Source organism: Mycteria americana, chromosome 23 (genome assembly GCF_035582795.1).
Source record: "Mycteria americana isolate JAX WOST 10 ecotype Jacksonville Zoo and Gardens chromosome 23, USCA_MyAme_1.0, whole genome shotgun sequence".
Classification (NCBI taxonomy): domain Eukaryota; kingdom Metazoa; phylum Chordata; class Aves; order Ciconiiformes; family Ciconiidae; genus Mycteria; species Mycteria americana.
This window is the reverse complement of record NC_134387.1, coordinates 2648389-2668022: the sequence shown is the minus strand read 5'-3', so window position 1 is coordinate 2668022 and position 19634 is coordinate 2648389. Positions and strand designations below refer to the sequence as shown.

General features: G+C 54.1%; 2 protein-coding genes across 3 annotated transcripts; one reads left to right on the top strand and one right to left on the bottom strand.

Moving 5' to 3' along the window:
- Nucleotides 1-1169: 1169 nt before the first annotated feature.
- MTHFD2 (methylenetetrahydrofolate dehydrogenase (NADP+ dependent) 2, methenyltetrahydrofolate cyclohydrolase) lies at nt 1170-9710 on the bottom strand. Its single transcript, XM_075523716.1, has 8 exons — nt 9553-9710; nt 6782-6966; nt 5757-5879; nt 5122-5274; nt 4930-5037; nt 4451-4543; nt 2897-3022; nt 1170-2086 (listed from the first exon to the last, which is right to left on the bottom strand). Exons 1-8 carry the CDS (start codon nt 9636-9638, stop codon nt 1947-1949), a joined length of 1014 nt encoding a protein of 337 aa, XP_075379831.1. The 5' UTR covers nt 9639-9710; the 3' UTR covers nt 1170-1946.
- MOB1A (MOB kinase activator 1A) lies at nt 3953-19616 on the top strand. Of its 2 annotated transcripts, XM_075523718.1 has the most exons (8): nt 3953-4008; nt 8438-8546; nt 10898-11001; nt 14754-14920; nt 15941-16034; nt 17855-17988; nt 18110-18273; nt 18930-19616. In XM_075523718.1, exons 1-8 carry the CDS (start codon nt 3968-3970, stop codon nt 19005-19007), a joined length of 891 nt encoding a protein of 296 aa, XP_075379833.1. In that variant the 5' UTR covers nt 3953-3967; the 3' UTR covers nt 19008-19616. The 2 variants fall into 2 exon arrangements, with proteins under 2 accessions (XP_075379833.1, XP_075379834.1); XM_075523719.1 differs by lacking the exons at nt 3953-4008; nt 8438-8546; nt 10898-11001 and adding an exon at nt 12115-12253.
- The last annotated feature ends 18 nt before the right edge of the window (nt 19617-19634 follow it).

The following is a 19634-nucleotide window of genomic DNA, read 5'->3' as shown; positions in this document are numbered from 1 at the left end:
TATTGCAACTGGTCTGAACCTTTGTGTGGGACAGACCCCAGTTCTCTGTAAATAGTCGAGTCCAACACAAAGACTTGAATGCAGTTTCCTATTTATAGCTATTTTTTCTGGTTCGAGTATACCTGGGGAAACAGGGTGAGATAAATAACAGTATTACTCCTGTCACCACTTAAGCAAGAGCCACGTAGCTTGACGTTAACATTAAGAACTATCTCAACTTGAACGCATCGTGTCTATCTTGTAGCTTTTTGTACCGATCTCCTGTGTGGTAGCTGAAGTGTGGTGCAGGTAGGCTTATGATTTTTAATCAAACAGGTTCATTTGCTTTATCCGGTACATCAGCTCTACTACGCAACACCCCCGGAAAGGCTTTGTGGACTCTGGTAGCTGTTTCATAGGGCGGAGCTGAAGCCACTCTAGCATCCAGCTTGTTTTAACTAAATTTGTCCATTTTGCAAGGTTCACACATGGTTTATACTTTTTTTTGTATACAAAAACAGTGGAGCATCTCAGATTTGCCACCTCCATTACAGTACTACTTTAGCCATTTTGTATTTATCGGTGATACAACCCAATAAACCTCGTTTCAATGAGTCTCAGCTCTTAGTGTGTTTCTGGCGCAGAGTCCTTGAACCTCAGCTTTCCTTCCCCCTTGTTCAGCGTTTTTATAAGCGCTCTCCCCTCCAGGAGAGGGCCATGAACGGGGGGTTAGTGCTGGCTCCCCACATGCCTCCAGCAACAGCCCTTTAGCGTCACAACAAACCTTTCCCGGGATCAGTCTTTCCAGGGACTATGCAAAGAGGAAGGAGTCCAAGACTTACCTCCCTGCCCAGGAACAACACTGCCTGTAAGTTTTTCCATCCTGCCCAAGGCATCGCAACCTCAGGTAAGGTTAATGTTCAATGAACAATTAGAGCTTGCAAACAAACTCATTAGAGGAGGAGGTTTATACTGTCTTGTTGATGTAGGTGAGGAAAGACAGGGAGGAAGCTGAACAGGTTTTCTTCAGGCATGAAAGCAAGAGACCATCTTTAAGCTGAGCTGGTGGTACATGTAGCAGTTGTGGCTTAGCTAAACTCAAGGAAAAAGCCAGACCTAACCCTGCTCTGCAGGGACAAGAGGGAGTTCATATCACAAGCGCTTTAATAAATTACTGAGGGCAGCTCTGCTTCTCTGGGAGAAGTGAAAAAACTTTATTTAGAGTTAGCCTGCATTAGTCACTAAGTACTTGCATGCTTTACCATACAGCCCAGGAAAGCTCCTGTGTGCCCAATGCAGACACCACGGCCCCCCTGTTGTTCTTTGGTTAGAAAAAAAAAAAGGCTTTTAAAAAAGTCACCATCCAAATAGCAAAAAAACAAACCAGCTTTGCTGCACACTAGAAGATTACGTTACAACAGATCCACCACTGTCCAAGGCCCCAGACGGGTTGAGAACAGACATATGGCTTTTTTCAAGTAAAAACTTCTACAGAAGAGCTTAACTCAAACTAGGCATCCAGCATTGAGTAGAAGACTTCAGCACGAGTCAAACGCAAGCAGTCCGGGCAGACTGAGCACCTGTGAGAACAGAACCATGAAGGCCATTGCTTTTGTACCGTGGAGCAGCGCTCTACCTCCCACGGGATCGCTAACACCACGCCGAGCTCCCGGGGAGCTGCACACCCAGGATCCTAACCGCTTCCTCGTCCCTGCAAGAGCAGGGCCAGCTTCCTAGACGAGCTGGCTTAAACATAAAGCAGCTTTGCTAGCACGAGTAGGCCAGGAGTGTGGATGCTTACACCTTAGTACGACTAATGTGCCTATGCTTCAGCTTCAAATAAATAGCTATGACCTCAGAATAGGAAATTCCACTTCCAATACAATAAATAAAAATATTGCATTTTCTATCGGCCTGTTTGGGAGTCAGTTTGGAATGTCGTTTTCAGTGCTAAAGAGAGTCCCACATTAAGCGGTTAATGCTTCCAGCTCTTTGGGTTTCAGCAGCTTCTTGGCAGCAATGATGGTGTTCTTCATCAGCATGGCAACTGTCATGGGCCCAACTCCCCCAGGGACCGGAGTGATGTAGCTGGCTTTCTTCTTCACCCCTGCAGGAAGGAAAGCTAGAGCTTAGCATGCAAGTCAAGAGCAGCAACGCTTACCAAGCTGGCTGCCCAGTATGAAGCTGCAACCAGTCTAACACTGCTCAAATTCCTTCAAGATTACCAGCTAAGGAATAGTAGGTTCTCAGGGTGGCCTTCCCCCCGCCCCCGTTAGCCAGGGCAGGGGAGAGCACGCTGTAGTCTGTCCATCCCGCTACTGAGCGAGCTTTACTGCAAAGCCCAAGCTGGGGGAAAAGCAAAAAGCAAGGTCTAATAGCTTGATTTAGAGCACAGAAACATCAAGTCCAAGACTAGATGTGGGCTTCACACGTGCTCTCGAGGGCGGCCACGATAAAGTACTAACAGTCTGAACATTTGCCCTCTTTCTTTCTTCCAGGAGGAGGCTCCAGTGTCTTTCGCCAGGCACCCAGAGGTGCAGAGCTCATCGCAACAGCCCGTCTGGGCACCGTTGCAGCCAAGCAGTGAGCAAGGGCAGTGAATAGCAAGCCAGAAGGTAAGTTCTGCATGTTTTTATTTAAAAGCAGGAGTATGAGTGATGAATCGGAGTAGAGGCAAAGCAACCTAACTGCTTAGGCTCAGGGTGAGTCTCCTCTGCCTTGCAGCGTACGGCCTTCCCGTGGCGTATTACAGGAAGGCTGCACCCTTGCATGTGGTACAATATTGGATGCACCAAGCAAGAGAACATAAGCATGGGTCTGCATCCGCTCAGTCGCATGAGCCAGGACTGTCTCCTCCCCTTCTCAGCCACCCTTGATGTTTAATGCTCAAGGAACCAGACACAGAGCCTTTCCCTACCTTCGAAATCCACATCCCCAACCAGCCTCGATTTGGCAGTGACAGGATCCTGCACTCTCGTTATCCCCACATCAATAACAGCAGCTCCTTCTTTGATCATATCAGCTGTGATCAGATTGGGTATGCCTGCAAGAAGAAAACAGAACCACACACTGATGGTGGTGCTGAACAGCCCCCCGGCTCCCCCTCACCCCATCTTCACATTACGCTTTGACCCACCTGGGCCTTCCTGCCTCGCAAAGTGGTTGGACTCAATCTTAAGGGTCTTTTCCAACCCAAATGATCCTATGAAATGCAAATCTACCCACAGTTGCACAATCCAGCACTACTGATGTTCAGCTCCATCAGGAATTTGAGTGGTTTACTGATACCTCAGAGTGTAAAGAGCTGGAATCCACCCCCAGAGAGCTCTGGCAAAGCAGCTGGGACCAAAGCATCCTCTCCATGTTGAAACCTTAAAGCTTCCATTTGAAGTCTGTGGCTGTGTTTGTTCACGCAGCTCCAGCAACATTTTTGCACCCGCGCAAAGTCAGCAAGCTAGAGCGGTGTCCGAGGCCGCCGCAGCCCAGCTTGGCAGAGGCACTGGCTTCACCCAGGGGCTCCAAAACCCTTGGCACGACAGGGCGAGAGGGGTGGGGAGCAGCAGCCTGGGGCTAAGCCACCCTTCCAGGGTGGGGTGCGTTTGTCTGGTTCTGCCAGATACCGCCGCCTCAGTTGACTGTGCCGAGGAACTCATTCCCACCCTCTGCTTAATTAACTTTCATGCAAGCCTTCCTCTGGTCTGCTGACCCCCTTTGGCGATTGGTGTCTTATCTGCCAGCAGCACTTCTGCCGTCATTATATGCACTAACACCTTCACCACCACTTCTAATCTTTCCAGCACCTTGTCTCTTTATACCCCATATCCAAGCCACATTTTCTCTCCTCCCTCCCACAGGCTCACACCCAGCTTCTGCTGCCAAACAGACACCCCAAATCAGCTCAACTCCTCTGCTGAGGAACTACCTCCATGCCAAGGGTACGGCCTGGAGAAGAGCACACCTCCAAGTGATTCCTTCTGCTCTAAGGAAGATGGCACTGCAGCTGCCCCTCAGCATTTTGACTGTCTCTAGGTAAGCAGATGCTATCTTGGTATTTTTTTCTCCTCCTCATCCAAATACAGAACTGTCTGCGTGTCTAACAGCCTGTCTGTAGCTGTTCTCTAGATGTGATCAGGTGCTCGCTGGCATACCAAGCCCTCCTGCCAGATGTTATTTTACATTTCAAAGGCAGAGCTCTGCTAGTAGGATCAAGTATGTGGCTCCTAGGCTTAATCACAGGATTAACTGGCTGGCTCAAACAGCCCTGCACCCGCTGTCCTAGCCCTCACCTAGGGCAGCTGCCAACAGCCACGAGAGCACCAGACTCTCCTTCCCTTCAGACAGGGAGGCCCCAGGACATTCAATACCAACAGCATTGCCTCCTGCAAGCAAGGATTCCCATCAGAAACACTGCACAAGCTGCAGTGCGGCACCCTCTGCGCGCCTTGCCTGTGCTGTTGGAGTCGGGTCTTACCTGCTGCCGCTACCACAATATCAGCACGGATCGTGTGTTGCTTCAGCTGCTCCTTGGGAGTGTAGCGGTGAGATATTGTGACTGTGGCATCGCCTGCAAGAGCGGTTACATGGAGCTTTAATTCACATGTACTACTCAAACCCAGCCACTCGTCTTAATTTTCCCCCTTCAGAGCCACCCGTCTATTTATCAGGAACATCAGAGCCTGATGACAAACCCCAGGGAACAGCCTACAAAGTCAGAGGGAGGGATCTGGGATGGAGGAGGACAAGGACGCATTGACAAAGGCTCCGAAATGTTACAAGACTGATTATGTGCAGAGTTAACTCCTCAGCCTTGACCACAGCCCATGTGATGGGCCCGAGCGCCTAAGGCGTTCCTGGGGCTGGTTTAGGAGCCTGAAGAGGCGAGTGGGACAGGCAGAGGGTTTCCTTCTGCAGCTGCCTGGCACGCAGGCGCCGAGGCCACCAAGCCCCTACCTCCCGGGCGCTCGTGCCTGCCGTCCGTATGCAGCAACATGGCGATGGGCATGCCCACGTTCTTCGACCTGCCAGCCACCACCACATTCTTCCCCAGCGTTGGGATGCCTGCAGAGGACAAGGTGGAGTCTTAAAACAAACACAAGCTGGAGTTATGCCAGATGGCAGCCAAATACTGCAGCAGCAGCTTACCAGTTCTCTTAATGATCTCCCACACCCCCCACGGGGTAGCCGGCAGCATGGAGTACTGGTCAAGGCACATGCGCCCCACATTTATCACATGAAAGCCATCAACGTCTTTGTCTGGAGTCACAGCGTTGCAAATCTTGCGCTCATCAATATGTTCTGGAAGAGAACAAAAAGCTTTAACCCTAGGGATCAGCCAAAAACCTGCTCTTTGCCATCAGCCAGAGCCCTGACCTGCTGCGCCAGCCCCTTCAGAGTTTGGAAGCTTGAAGCTACTCAAGACTTCCAGCAAGCTCAAGGCCAACAGCTCCCAGCAGAAGGGGACCGGAACCACTTTGGGACTACAGCATCACTAATGCCAAGACGGTATTTTTAGGCAGCTTCAGTATCACAACCGAGTTCAAGCTTCTGGCTCTGGAAGCTGATACTCCCTACAAAACAGATTTCTGTGACCCCCAGCAATTTAACTCATACAGGCAGCTGGGTGAGGCAGTAGCTGCATCAACTTCTTTAAGCTGCATCCTGGCAGGATGCCACCTCTCATGTCACAGCATAGCTCCTGTGCTACTCCTCCTTCTGGCACATACAAACCCTTAAAAACTTTATGTAAAAAGGAAACAGATGGAAATCTAGCTACTCACCGGGTAAAGGAAGCTGTACTAACAGGCCATCCACATTGGCATCGTTATTGAGTTCGCTGATCAAATCCAGTAGCTCCTTTTCAGTAATAGAAGCCGGCCTGAGGATGGTTTCACTGCTGATTCCTGCACAATCATTGAGAGCGCTGCATTAGAGCCACACATACACAAGTGGCAGAGCAACTTTCTTAATCCATGTGGATTTAAGCTGCCCTGTTTCATTGCTCTACTAAATCCGATAGGCACGCACCAAGGATTGTACGCTTCGTGTAACAACACGCACCTGCTGGGCTGGAGACCTTCACAAGCCTTGCGAGTTATGGTTAAGTTACAGATCATATCGGTCTAATGGCCTGGGAAAGACTCTTTGAAAGCAGAGACGCTCTGAGTGCAGGGAGGGCTTGGAGAAACCTAACCAAAGTGCGCTACGATGAAGATGCAACCAACACGTCCTGTGGTTCCTCTTGACACAGTAAGAAGGGGAGGTTAGCCTAAAAATCTCAGCTCCAAAGGCAGCTTCGGCAGCACGGAACCCAAGGAGAAATTAAATCATTTATTGCCTCCTAGCCCCTTTCAGCACATTTTTGCCAGGAGCATACTTGGCTGAACACTGAGCAGGACCTCGGCTTGCAAGATTAGAAGGAGTCGCAGGGTAGCAAGGCTGCTGAAAGATGATTGCATCTCAGGCAGTTGAGGAAAGAAAGCAAGTCAGAGCCCTGTCTGTGCTTTGTATGGCCCTAGGAAGACCGCAAATCCAAACTAGAGCCTGATGTTGCCCTAAAGGATTCGGACGGCACAATACACGCCTGAACCGTGTCTGTTAACTACATCCCAGTAAAATGAAGGCAGCCAAAAGAGTCACAGCAAATGCTGGGGCAAACACGGACTGCCACGCAGCCGAGGTGAAAAGCTGCCAGATGGATGCATCCCAAAAAGCTTCCCCCAGCCTCCAGCATAGAAGACTCCCAACTAAAGCAAGATAAAACAGGCACTTGCTCCACTGTTTTGGAACAGAGCGCAAGACATACCGACATCAGCAGCCGCTTTGGTTTTGTTCAGTACGTAGGAGTGACTTGCTGGATTTTCACCGACGAGAACAACGCTGAGGTGAGGTCTCTTGTTTCCAGCCGCTACCCACTGCTCAACCTCGTGACGGGCTTCCTGCCTGATCTGCCGGGCCAGCTTCCTTCCAGAAATCACAACCGCATCATTTCTGCAACAGAGAAAGTGTTACCAAAGCAGTCAGCACCATTAGGATCATCAAATCCAAGCTCTGCAACACAGACCAGGAAAAACAGATGCCAACGACAAGCCAGGGCAGAAAAGGCTCTTTTACTCGAGCTCTGTACAAGCCTATTGCACCTTTACTCCAAGTCATGGGAGGCAGCATATTTCGGTCTTTGTTTAGAGCTTTGCTGCTCAAAGCCAGGATCAGCAAACAAGACTACCGGAGAGACCAACTTAACTGTGCAGCCTGAGAAAGCGTACGCACTATTCTTCTCTGCAAGGCCAAGAGTCTGCGTGTATTGTTCACCTGGCGCATGTTTTCAAGCTAAGATACTATTAGCTTCCATTTTTAGAAAGCAGCTCACCCATTCCTTGCAAGAGGCATAACAGTTTTGCTACAAAGGACTTACATGAAGCAGAACTCACTCCACTTAAGCGGAGCTTCCACCACCAAAGAGATCTATCGAGTAATTCTGGCTCGTTGGACGCAGCGCAGGAGGCGCAGCGTGCTGTGCTTCTGTACCAAGTGCTGTTCCCAGAGATCCTCACCTCCCCCAAATTCCTCGGTGAGACTGTCGGCCCATCTAGCACAGCACGCACCTTGCACAAGCCAATCCCGTGCCCTCCCCTGCTCAAGTAATTGCTGCCACAGTCGTATCTTCAGGCTGTTAAACTGGGGTACACAGTTTCACGCCTTCTGACAGACTCTGACATCTAGCTAGAGCAGAAGGGACATTTGCCCGCTCAAACCACGTCAAAACAGCTCCTCACTTACATTTCTGGTCTAAATTGGTAACGGGAATGTCCATTCACTGCCAAATGTATTCCAGGCAGCTGGACACCCTGCAGTATATAGAAAGGCTGGCTTGACCTACAGCTAGCTGGGAGGCCACGGCTGCCAGTCCCCGCTCACAACAGGCTGTCCACACTGCTCATGCTCGGGCGTTTTTCTTCAGGTTATCACTATAACTCTCACTATAACGTCATTTTCATTCACTAATCCCTTTGTGAGAGGATTCACCTTTACAAGCTTCGCTTCTAGACTTTGCTACAGCATTTAAGTCTTGCCTTGCTGCCAGGCCTCATGACGAGCACCTTGCTCGCTTGCCCAATTATTCCCACGTCTGAGCATGAGCAGGCACAGATGCTCCCCACAGCGTTACTGTCACCTATGGTGCCTCCCCAAATCGCAAGGACCAGCCCGTTTCTGAAGCAATATGCATCACGACTCCACGAGTACTCAACTTGCCACAGGAATCCAGGAGACGACTGACCCACAGGAGAAAGCCCGACAGCACCAAGCGCCGTTTCCAACCCTCCCTGCACCACACCATGTAACTGGAACAAGACGAATTGCTGCAGTTTCTCTTCAAATCCATCAGCTGCCTGGCGTACAGACCTTCTCCTACCAGGATCCCACGTTAAGTCCAACACTGCTGTTTTCTGACCTTCTCTAGGTATAATCCTGATCCTGGAGCTCTGGGGACGGCTGCCACCGGGGAAGAGCCACCACGAGAGCCGCTCCAGACGCACGCCTGCACAGGACAGCCACAAGGTACCATCCAGGTAGGAAATCCTTTTGCCTAAATGCTTATTTAGAGAAGCAGAGGATCTTTTGTGCTTTCTTAATCCCTGACCTACTCAAATACATAGGTTTTTCCCCTGCTTACTGGGAGTTAAATGCTACTTCATCCCTAACAGCAATCACCCCAGTCAAACCCATTTAGCAATAACCAGTAAAAACCAATCCCAGACCAGCTCAGGCCAGTCACCCTCTAATTCTTATTTTAATTTCAGAGCTAAACCTGCACTAAACTACTGTCCATCCACTTAGCTATAAGAGGAATTATTACAAGCACCTGGCAAGCTAGGGAAAGAAGAATGCGTTAAGTCAGAGACACCTCATGCCAAGAACCTACCCGAATCTTCCCCTTACATAAGCCTGAGGCCAGGGTGCCCAGCCTGGGCTCCCAGGGGATGGGGACCACCCCCAGCAGCCCCCCTGTGAGCTCCAGGGAAGCCAAAATAAGAGCTCGGAGCCCTGTTTAGAGCAGAGCACAGCAGTGAAACCAAAGCCCCCGGGCAGCAGCAGCTCCCTCCAGGGCTATTTCGGTGCATAAGAGCAAAATCTACGGGGGCGATGCAGAAATGGAAGGGGAAAGGCACTTGGGGCAGTGCCTGAGCCACGGGCGGGATGCTCGGGGGTCTCTGGCCCCTCTCACACCGCTCAAATGCGGGGTGAGGCCGGGCCTTGGGGCCCGAAAGGCCCCTCTGGGGGTGCGGGGAGGGCCCGGTGCCCCCCTGCGCGGGGAGAGCCCGGCACACGCCATGCAAGGTGGGAGCGGGATTTCATCAGCCTGCACCTCCCGGGGCGGCCGCTGGGGGCCCGCCTCATTCATTCCCGGTACCGGCAGCGGAGGGCCGGGCTTACCCCGGCCCGGGGGGTGAAGGGGAGGCTATGACCGGGCCTCCCCCTCCTCAGCCCAGCCTGCGCCGGGATTGGGAGGGGGAGGCAGGCGGGCCCCGCTTTCCCCCCACGTAAACCCCCCGCCCGGGGCGGGCCGGGCCGTACCTGGCAGCGCTGAGGTGGAGGCGGCGGCCGCGGGAGCGCAGTGCGGCGCGGGCGAGGGTGCGGAGCGGGCAGAGCGCGGTTGCCATAGCAGCGGCGAGGCGACGGCGGGCGGCGGGGAACACACGGCAGGAAGCGACAGCGCGACCCTCCGTGCCGCCCGCCGCCTTATATAGGCGGAGGGGTCCGGCCCTTCCCCGCCTCGCGGCAGGAAGCAGCCAATCGCCGCGGCGAGCGGCGCGGAGGGGAGAGTTGAATGGCGGCGGGGAGGGAGGGGGCGGGCGCTGCCCGGCTGCGATTGGGATAGAGGGAGAGAGGTGCTCGGGAGAGGGGTAGGCGGAGCAGAAGGAGAAGGGGGTTGCGATTGGTGGAGAGGGGCGGGGCTTCTCCTCCCTAATTGGGCACGGCGGCGCTCATTGGCTGGGCCCCGGGGGGCAAGAGGGGCTGCAAGAGGGGCTGCGGGTTGCGTAAGACGGGGGCGGGGCTGGGGGCGGGGTCAGGGTTGGGTCTAGGGCTGGGCCTGGGGCTCGGCCGGGATTAGGGCAGGGATTGGGGTCGGGATTAGGACTGGGCTGGGGGCCAGGGCTGGGATTGGGGTCGGGGTTAGGGCTGGGACTGGGGTCGGGATTAGGGCTGGGACTGGGGTCGGGATTAGGGCTGGGCTGGGGGCCAGGGCTGGGATTGGGGTCGGGGTTAGGGCTGGGACTGGGGTCGGGATTAGGGCTGGGACTGGGGTCGGGATTAGGGCTGGGCTGGGGGCCAGGGCTGGGATTGGGGTCGGGGTTAGGGCTGGGCTGGGGGCCAGGGCTGGGATTGGGGTTAGGGCTGGGACTGGGACTGGGACTGGGATTGGGGTTAGGGCTAGGGCTGGGACTGGAGTTAGGGCTAAATATGGGACTGGGGTTAGGGGTGGGGACTGGCGCTATAGGTAGACTTGAGTCTGGGATTGGGATGAGATTAAATATGGGACCATGAGTATGTCTAAAACTGGATTGAGATTAGGATTAGGGTTAGGGTTGGGTTAAACGTACGTATGCTAGGATAGGTGCTTTAGCTGCTAAAAATAGGGCAGATTTTCACTGCCGGAGGTCGCTGGTATTGTCCCACCCCTCCTCGAGCATCGCAAAGCCTGAGGTTGAGCCAGGCACTCCGGGCGCTCCCAGCTCGGAGCGATCCCGGCACAGCGGGCCGGGAAGCCAGACCCCGCACCCGAGCAGGTGCGGAGCGGCCATCCCTCGGCATCCGTCGATCCGTTCCTCACCATTTGTATTTCTCCACCGTTTCTGGCTGGTGGAAAAATTAAACGCTTTTGTACAAAACTAAATACCATTAATTTATTTTTTAACAGAACCCGCGTGGCATCTGCCGGCCCACGGCACCGCGTCGGGTCGGGTGTGAAAGATGCTCCCCGGTGTTGCAGAGAAGCAAGCAAGAAACCCGCACGGAGAAGAGGTAGAACGAGAGTCTGTAAGTCCTGGGGAACCCGTGCTGAGCGAGTTTAGCCGTCCCCCGCGTGTTTATTTTCATTATCTTTGCCCTACGTACCCCTCGAGTTGTGAAAGGCGGCCTTGGAGGTTTATCCCAAGGTCACTGAGGTGCTTGGTAAGCCTGGAGAGGTTTTTATGTCTCCCTGAGCATCAAATAAATACTGAGGATCGCCAGCCGCCATCGCCGTGATGTGCCGTAGTGGAGCCGGCTCCACACTGTGCCGTTTGTGAGAGCTGTGGGCCTCGAGCTAAAATAGCCTCATGGTGTTTATTTTAGTTTTTAACTTCTTTAGAGCGGCCACGGTCACTCCCTGGTTTTAAAAGTAATTTTTTAGGTCGATAACAGTAGCGCCTTGCTAAGACAAGGGCTGGAGGGATCGTGTAGCTGCAAAAAAGGGTGAAAACCTGTAGAAATCAGCCCTGGGAAAAGGGTTTGACAAACTTTAGGATGTCTGGGGGGAATTTCAGCCTGTGAAGTTGGTTTGGGGGGCTGGATGGGGCATACGGGTCCGGCCTGGTGCGACACTGAAAAGGAGGCACTGAAATAGGATGGTGGTGGTTGGGGGGAGGGCTGGGGGGGACCCAAGGGGAGGAAGGTCCATGGTGGGGGGTGCGCAGGCCCATGAGGAAGGGTCTCTGGGGATGCCCAGGCCCATGGGGGGTGCCCAGATCCATGAGGAGGGGGCTCGGGAGGTGCCCAGGCCCATGGGGAGGGTCTTGGGGAGTGTCCAGACTCATGGGGGGGCTGCCCAGCCCCATGGGGAGGAGCTTTAAGGGTGCCCGGGCCCACGGGGAGGGGGCTCTGGGGGTGCCCAGACCCAGGGGGGTCCCCAGGTCCACGGGGAAGGGGCTCTGGGGGTGCCCAGGCCCACGGGGGGTGGCCAGGCCCACGGGGAGGGGGCTCTGGGGGTGCCCAGGCCCACGGGGAGGGGGCCGAGGCTGGCACAGACCCACCTGGACCTCGGCCCAGGGGCTGTTGCCATGGTGATGGCGCCGTTACAGAGGCCCCGCCTCCCTCAGCATGAAGCCCCGCCCCTTCCCTGAGCTCTCGCGAGAGTTGGCGGCGGGGCGGGGCGGGGCAGGGCAGGGCGGGGCGGGGCGGGGCGGGCGCTGCCCGCCAGGAGCTGGGGCCGCGCGGGAGCAGCCGCCGGCGCCGCTTTCGCCTCAGCCCGGCCCGGCGCCTCAGCCCCGGCCCCGCTCGCCATGAGCTTCCTCTTGTGAGTGCCCGGGCCCCGCGGGGTGCCCTGGGGGAGGGCCCGAGGGAGCAGGGTGGCGTCGAGGGGCTTTGGCGGCGGGGGGGGGGGGGGGGGAGACCTTTGGGGAGGGGCCGTGTGAGAGGCTTTGGTGGGGTAGGACTTTGGCAGGGGGTCTGTGAGGGGCTTTGGTCTTCGGGGAGGCTCTGTGAGAGGCTGGGGGGGGCACTAGGGCTTGGTTTGTGAGAGGTATTGAGGGGGCTTGAGGGCTGGGTCTGTGAGGGGCTTTGGGGGGAGGAGGGCTTTTGGGGAGGCCTTGGGGGGTTCCCGGGGCGCGGCGTGCTGAGGGAGGCCTTGCAGGGAGGTGCTGGCGGTGTTTGGGAGCTTGAGAAAGGTGTGGTGGGGACGGGTCCTGAGGGAAGTGTTGGGCCTCGAGGAAGGCTTATGGGGGTCGGAGGCCTCAGCGGTGCCCGGGAGGTCGAGGAGGGCCTTGTGGTGGGGCATGGGAGGGCTCCTGAGGGAAGTTTTAAGGGGAAGCCCTGAGTGGCTTTGGGCAGAGGCTCTGTGGGGGCTCACGAGGGGCTTGAGGAGGGCTTTGGGGGGGGCTGGGCGTGTACGGAGGTGGGAAGGCTTTGAAAAGAGTCCCCAGGGATGTACGAGGAGGGGCTGAGGAAGACTTTGGGAGGAGGCCCTGGAGGGCAGAGTGTAGTCCCGTGGAGGAAGGCCTGGGGGTGTAGTGTCTTTTTGGCAGGAAGCTGTGGAGGAAGGCGGGGTGAGAGAGGGTGCTGTGCAGGGGTAGGGTCCCAGGCCGGGATGTGGAGGGAGGCTGGCAGCAGGAGTGGGGTGGCCCTGGAGAGTGTCCACGTTGGGCCAGTGCCATGGTGGGGGGGAAGGGGGGCTTTGGGGGGTGTATGAGGGGATGGGAGGCCTTTCGGGGGGCAGTCTTAGAGGGAGGGCTCTGAGAAGGGGTTGCATTGTGAAGGTTAATCCCTCCCAGGTGGGGAGAATTTGAGGGGTTGGTTGGTCTTCCAGGGAGATTGGGGGAGATCCTGGGGGGGGGGGGGGGGGGTGTCTGCGGGGATGCTCTGCCTTAGTGGGAGGCCCTGGGAGTTGGGAGGGGGCTTTGGGGGTGTGGGGTGAGGCAGAAAAGATGAGGCCCTTGTCCCGTGGGTGTGGGGCTTCGGGTGGGCCTTACCCTGTATCTGGGGGCAAGTGCTAACGTAGTGCAAAGGGTGTTGGCTGGTGTTTGTGTGAGGGGCTGCCCTCGAGTGAGGTGGGGCAGGCCTGATTGCAGGGGAAATGGTGTTAATTTGGTAAACCTACAGGCATGCGGTGTAAAAAAATGCATCTTTAACGAGCTACAGGGGGTGGGCTGTTGCATACCTGTGTTGTAGATATGAAGGCTTGTAAAGTGTGAGAGAGTTTCTGGCTCTTAAGGCCTGGTAGGTGCTGTGGAGGAGGACTGGAGGCATTTTGTGGCGTAAGAAGGGGCTGGGGAGCCTCTTCCTAGGGTTGACAATGCACTGGGTCTGCCTTTTGGGACCCTCTGCCTCAGGTCAGCGATGTGCTGGGCCTGCGTTTTGGCCGCAGCAGGAGGCAGTGGCTTGGTTTAAGACCGAGCTAGATCTAAAGGTCTTTTATTTCCGTGCTGAGCGTTGCACCTAAACAGAGTGTGCAAAGCTGCAAGGTTGCACTAAGAAGCTGCCGCGAGGCACGTGCCGGCCGAACGTGTCCGGTTGTGTGCAATGGGGGCAAGACGCCAGCGATGCCGAGCAGCACACGCCGGAGAAGCCCGTTTCCCCTGAGCCGTGCTTTGGCCCCGGCCATCCTGTTGTTTGCGTCACCCTCGCTTGGAAGCAGAGAACTGGCGGGGTCTGAAAGTTAATGTTTTGTGGTTGAGAGGTATCGAAACTCATCCAGTTTTTGGCAGCACTGGCTGTTCGGGGAGAGGCTGCGGTACTGCTGGCCCCGTTGGAGGGATGGGGGGAGTTTGGCGAGGAATTGTGCGATGGCTCGGCTGCTGAGCACAGCTGTCAGTACGACACAGCAAGGGAAGATTACGATGACGATTTGCATTTTAGGGCTGGAGTCTATTAAATTGCTATTTTTAGCAAGCTGTTTCCTACGGTGCATTTGAGTGCTGAGTGTCTCATTTTTGCTGCTGTCAAACTGACCTAGTGGCGGTCGGCAGGTCATTTTGTTCCCTGGTGGAGTTAGGTCGGCTTTTCTTTCCATGATCGAAAGCAACTGTGGCTTGAATGAGTCTTTGGGCCTTTGCACCGAATGTTTGTGATTTTTAAAAAGGGTAGGTGAAAGAGGGAAGCGCGCGGGCGGCTTTTTTGTGGCGCTGTCAGAAACGCTTCGGCTTGCACGTAGGATCTGTGTGCCCCGACGGTGGGGGAAATGGGGAAGGGCTGGCATCACCCCAGTGTGAAGTGCTGGATGGCGAGGGGTAATACGGGAAACGTTTCTGGGAAGGGAACGCTGTTAAAGGACTAACTGGAAACATTTTTTCTCTTGTTAGTGGGAGCCGATCTTCGAAAACATTCAAACCCAAGAAGAACATTCCCGAAGGTTCCCATCAGTATGAACTCTTGAAACATGCAGAAGCGACTCTGGGGAGCGGTAACCTTAGACAAGCGGTTATGTTGCCGGAAGGAGAGGACCTTAACGAGTGGATCGCCGTTAACAGTAAGCCCTATGAAAGAGGGATCTGCCGGAGCGTGGAGGTGGAGTGGGAAAACAAAAAAACTTTGGTTTTTATCCTTAGAAGAACCCAGAACTTCCCCAAATGCAATTCTTATCCCAGACATGCTTTGTTTAGGTAACGGAGTTGGGATAAAAGGAAAGCAAGTGGTGTGACGTGCTGACCGGTCTTGCGTTGAAGGGGCGTTGTGCTCCGGAAGCAGGCAAAAAGCAAGAAACGAACCCGTGCCGTTGTGGTTTCGGGGTGGGTTTTTTTGAGTTCAGACTTGCAAAGGCGATTAGGTTTGTGAATGGTTATTTTTGTACTGGGGAGTAAGCCTGGAGTATTGAAATTTGGAATTACAAAGTTAGCGTTGTCAGCTGCAAGAACGGTGACAGCGAGTAGTCCAGGGAAAAAGTGGAACCACTGAACTCTGGGTTTGTGAAGTTTCTTTTTTTTTTTTTCTATTTTCATTTTATTACTGCTGGGTGCACAGTTTAAAAAGCCAAATACTACAAATTTATTTTGCTTTTAGCAGTTGCTTTCCCTGGCCTTGAACTTTGTTTCTTTGGAGGTTAGAGGAGAAAGAAGTAGTTCTGAGCAATGGAAAGCAGTAAGTCAGGCCACAAGAGTTCAACCTAAGGAAGGTCTCCTGTATTATCAAAATCAATCAGGGTTTTGAGGTACTGTCATTTTTTAAAGGTGCCTGGAACCTAAAGCAGTCATTTCTAAGGTACGGAAAGCTAAGTAGAGCTTCATGCCGTACAACCTGGCTAGGGACAGTAGCCGGAGGGTGAAAAATTGATGGAGCAATTCAAATCCGTAGATAGTCAGAATGTCTCGAAGCCATCAGCCACGTGACATCATACGGAAGGGGGATGTTTTGTTCTCACTGAGAGCTTTGTGGCACGTTTACCCTCGCGACAGCGATCCTCGGAGGCTGCGTCAGCTGAATGAGAGCGAACCGGTGCTCTGGTCCGCTTTGTGTTTGCGCTTTGAGTAAACTTGATGCGTTTCCTTTCCAGCGGTGGATTTCTTCAACCAAATCAACATGCTGTACGGGACCATTACGGAGTTCTGCACGGAGGCGAGCTGTCCGGTCATGTCCGCAGGACCAAGGCAAGGAGTTTACTGCAATAATCTACAGCCCTGATTTAAATGTGGGGAAGTAGGTGGGTGCGTGGGTTGCTCGAGCATGTGTAAAAAGAAGCTAAAAAGAGGATGGGACCTGTCCAGATTGGGTCGAGGCACAGCATCGTGCTCCCCCAGTGTTGTTTACCTGCACGCAAAGCCACGCTGTCTGTTAGGGAGGCTGCGTGGTGTCGGTACCCATCGGTTTGTCTGGCATGTCAAACATCTGTCTGGGGGAAGTATGTGTGAGGATCTCTCTTTTTTTTTTTTTTCTTTTTTTTTCTTCCCCTCCCTGTCAGTCGGGTCCCTGTGTTGTTTGGAAGCTGAAAAGATGTGTTGTTGATCTAGAGAGATCTAACTTGACTGGAAGCGTCTGGTCTTGCTGTCAAAGTCTTACAGTAACCTCTCGGAGAGCCGATGCTTGGAGAGGCCGTAGTGTGGTTTTTCTGAGCACCAGCGATTCTAAAGATGCCGCTGCCGGCACGGGGCAGGATGTGAGGCAGACGAACGCTCAGGTGGGGTTACTGTACGGTGCGTGCGATGGCCGTGCGGGGAGGAGAGGGCAGCCTGCCGCCATCGTTGTTGCGGAGAGTTAAAGCTGGGAAGGGAGCCTAAGGCTTGTAGGGAATGGCAAGTGTCTCCTGGGTCCCGCTGATCCCAGTATCATCTGAAGTATGCTTATCCTGGCGCAGGCCGTGAAAGGGCATGAAGGGTGTGTTGTACTGAGGCGGCTTTAGGGGCTGTTGTCCCTCGATTCGTGGGCGGTGGTTTTCAGGAGGCGTGTTTAGTTAGCTGACATAGTATAACTGCTTTGTAGGAGGAGGTTGGGGCGTGGTGGAACGTGGAAAGGAAAAAGCGAAGGTGTATTTGGGGCGCCTCGTTGTTTTTAGGAAGTGTGAATACCCGCGGGGAGAAGATTACATGTTGTTTCTGCACTTGTGTATTTTGTGGAGGTGAAGCTGCAGCAGGGTATCTTGTTTGCAAGGTTCCTCGAGCCTCTTTGTTTTTCAGGGCAGCAGTGTGGAGTCTGGCTGGTGGGCAGTATTTGTAGGGTGCCGTGTAACATCCTGCCCTGCTTTTCTACCCCAAAGTATCTCGATTGCAAGTTCCTCTTTCTATATTAGGGGACACTTCCTGTAATGACTTCCTGTTTAAATGGCACCGTTTGTTTTCACTTGTCGTCGGTCAAGAGGCGACAGTCGAAACATGGGGGGGTTTTCCCCCTGCTTTTGAAGGATTTTGCAAAAGATGGCAGAGGAACCGGGTTATGTTGTTGTGTAGCATTAGAGTCAACGTCTGCCCCGGTTCGGAGGAGCTGCGGGATCGATAAGCACGCGTGTCGATATGAGACGGCAGCTTCCAAAAGCCTTTGGCTAATGTGCGGCCCCAGGGACGGTCTCTCAGGGAAGTTGGCCGTCTTGTGTGAGAGGAGAGGGAGCGCTGAATTCCGGGAGGGTGTCTGAAGGCTGTAGGTGAATTCATTCAGGCGGTGGGCGATGGCCCTGACGCTTCCCCTTTGGCCAGTTTTAGTCTCGTTTTAAGGAAACATTGATGTCGGAGGAGGTTGCCGCCAAGCTGAAGTTCACTTTTGAGGGCGATCGCTGCAGTGGTCAGGGTGGAGGTGTTAACTCTGACTGTTGTGTTGCACTTGAGAAACTCGGAAAGGCAAAGCGCTGCTCTTGTCACTTCTGAGGAGTACGAGCGTTGCAGCGTCACTCCTTACTGAGATGAGGAGGAAGCTGCAGGGCCTGAAAATGCAATTTTTCCTCTTAGAGCAATGAGTTTATTTTCCTTCCCTCTCCCCGCAGGTACGAGTACCACTGGGCGGATGGCACCAACATAAAGAAGCCGATCAAGTGCTCGGCTCCAAAGTATATCGATTACTTGATGACGTGGGTGCAGGACCAGCTGGATGACGAAACGCTCTTCCCTTCAAAGATCGGTAAGCGCGGCTGCGTGATGCAACGGGCCTCATGTATGGGACCGAGACACTGCCGGAAGGTCTCGCTTTGGTCCTTCAGACCGAACTGAAGGACTTATCCGTGCACACTGGCGCGTTTCAGGCGTTCCTTTTCCCAAGAACTTCATGTCGGTGGCCAAGACGATCCTGAAGCGGCTGTTCCGCGTGTACGCCCACATCTACCACCAGCACTTCGATTCCGTCATGCGGCTGCAGGAGGAGGCCCACCTCAACACCTCCTTCAAGCACTTTATCTTCTTTGTGCAGGTGAGTTGCAAAACAGTGGCCGGTCGCCTGCCTCTGGGGTTCCTTGTTCCTGTTTGCTTTTAAAGGCAGTTGGATTTTAAGCACCTCCTCGCTCTTTGAAGATCTACAGCCACGCGCTGGAAGATACGCTTGGCTCCCACCCTCTGTACCTTGCGAAGCATGCAGCTGTGGCGTTGTGGGTTTAATTTTTTTTTTGTTGCAGGAAGCGTGGCCGAGTTGGCTGTAAATGCTTGAACTTCCCTATCAGCCTGCAGCAAAAGAAACCAGGCTCAGAGGAGAACTTGGGGGTTTTGTAGCTCAAGAATCAACTCAGAAAGAGCAGCAGCACCTTTTTTTTTTTCTTTTTTTTCCCTTGCCTGTATTTTAACAGCCTGTTCTGTGACCGCACATGCGACTCGTTGTGCAGAGCAGCATGGTACTTCTTGGTGACAGGGCAGAAAAAGTTTTATTGTCTTGAAATGCTAGAATTTCTCCGCAGAGAAATGGGAGAGGCGGCTGCTGCAGTAATGCCCGTTTGGTGGTTCTCTCGGGAGCCGGCACGCATTGGCATGGCGAGTTCCCAGCACGCGTACGGTGGTCGGACGTGTTTTCCAGCAGCTCTTTGAGAGGTGCCTGTAGTTTTTGTGTTGTGGTTTTTTTTTTTTTCCCCCTGCCAGGAATTCAACTTGATCGACAGGCGGGAGTTGGCTCCTCTGCAGGAACTGATTGAGAAGCTGGGCTCCAAGGACAGATAAACTTTCCCCGGGAGGACCCTTTTGGCCGCTCCTTTCCGCTTTGTACGCCAGCCACTTCTCCGCTTCGCCTTCAGCGATGCAAGCCCTGAGAGGCATCGGTCTCAGAGGCCAAGCATCGCTTCTACTGTGCAGCAGCCGCAGCCGGTGGTGTTTCAGAAGTTGCTGGCTGCGCTGTGGTGACTTGCCCCATGTAGTCCACTTGGTTTTTTACGTGCTCGAGTCTGGCAGGAACTGCAGTCCGCTTGAGGACGGGACTCGGACTTGTTTCCCGCAGGCTTGAAGTTCAAGTTCCTGCTGCTTTCTACTCCCAGAGGCAAAGTTTTCCTCTGGCCCCCATGGACACAGCGCTTGGCCTGTGCCAAGCCCAGGGTGTGCTTCCCCTGGGCCAGAGCAGAGCGGCTCAGCTTATTTTTGGAAGTGCTTTTTTTGGATGAGGTGCGCTCAGAGCCTTAAGCTCCCCCTTGGCACGTGGCAGCAGGAAAAAGAAGTGCCTGGCCCAAGGGGTGCCTGGCCCCGAAGAGCAGCTCTGCTGTTCCCGGCATGGTGGGGGGGGACCCTACTGTGTGGCAAAGCAATAATAAAGTTTCTCCTTCCTGCTCTTCTCTCGGAGGAAGACGGGGCTGTCTC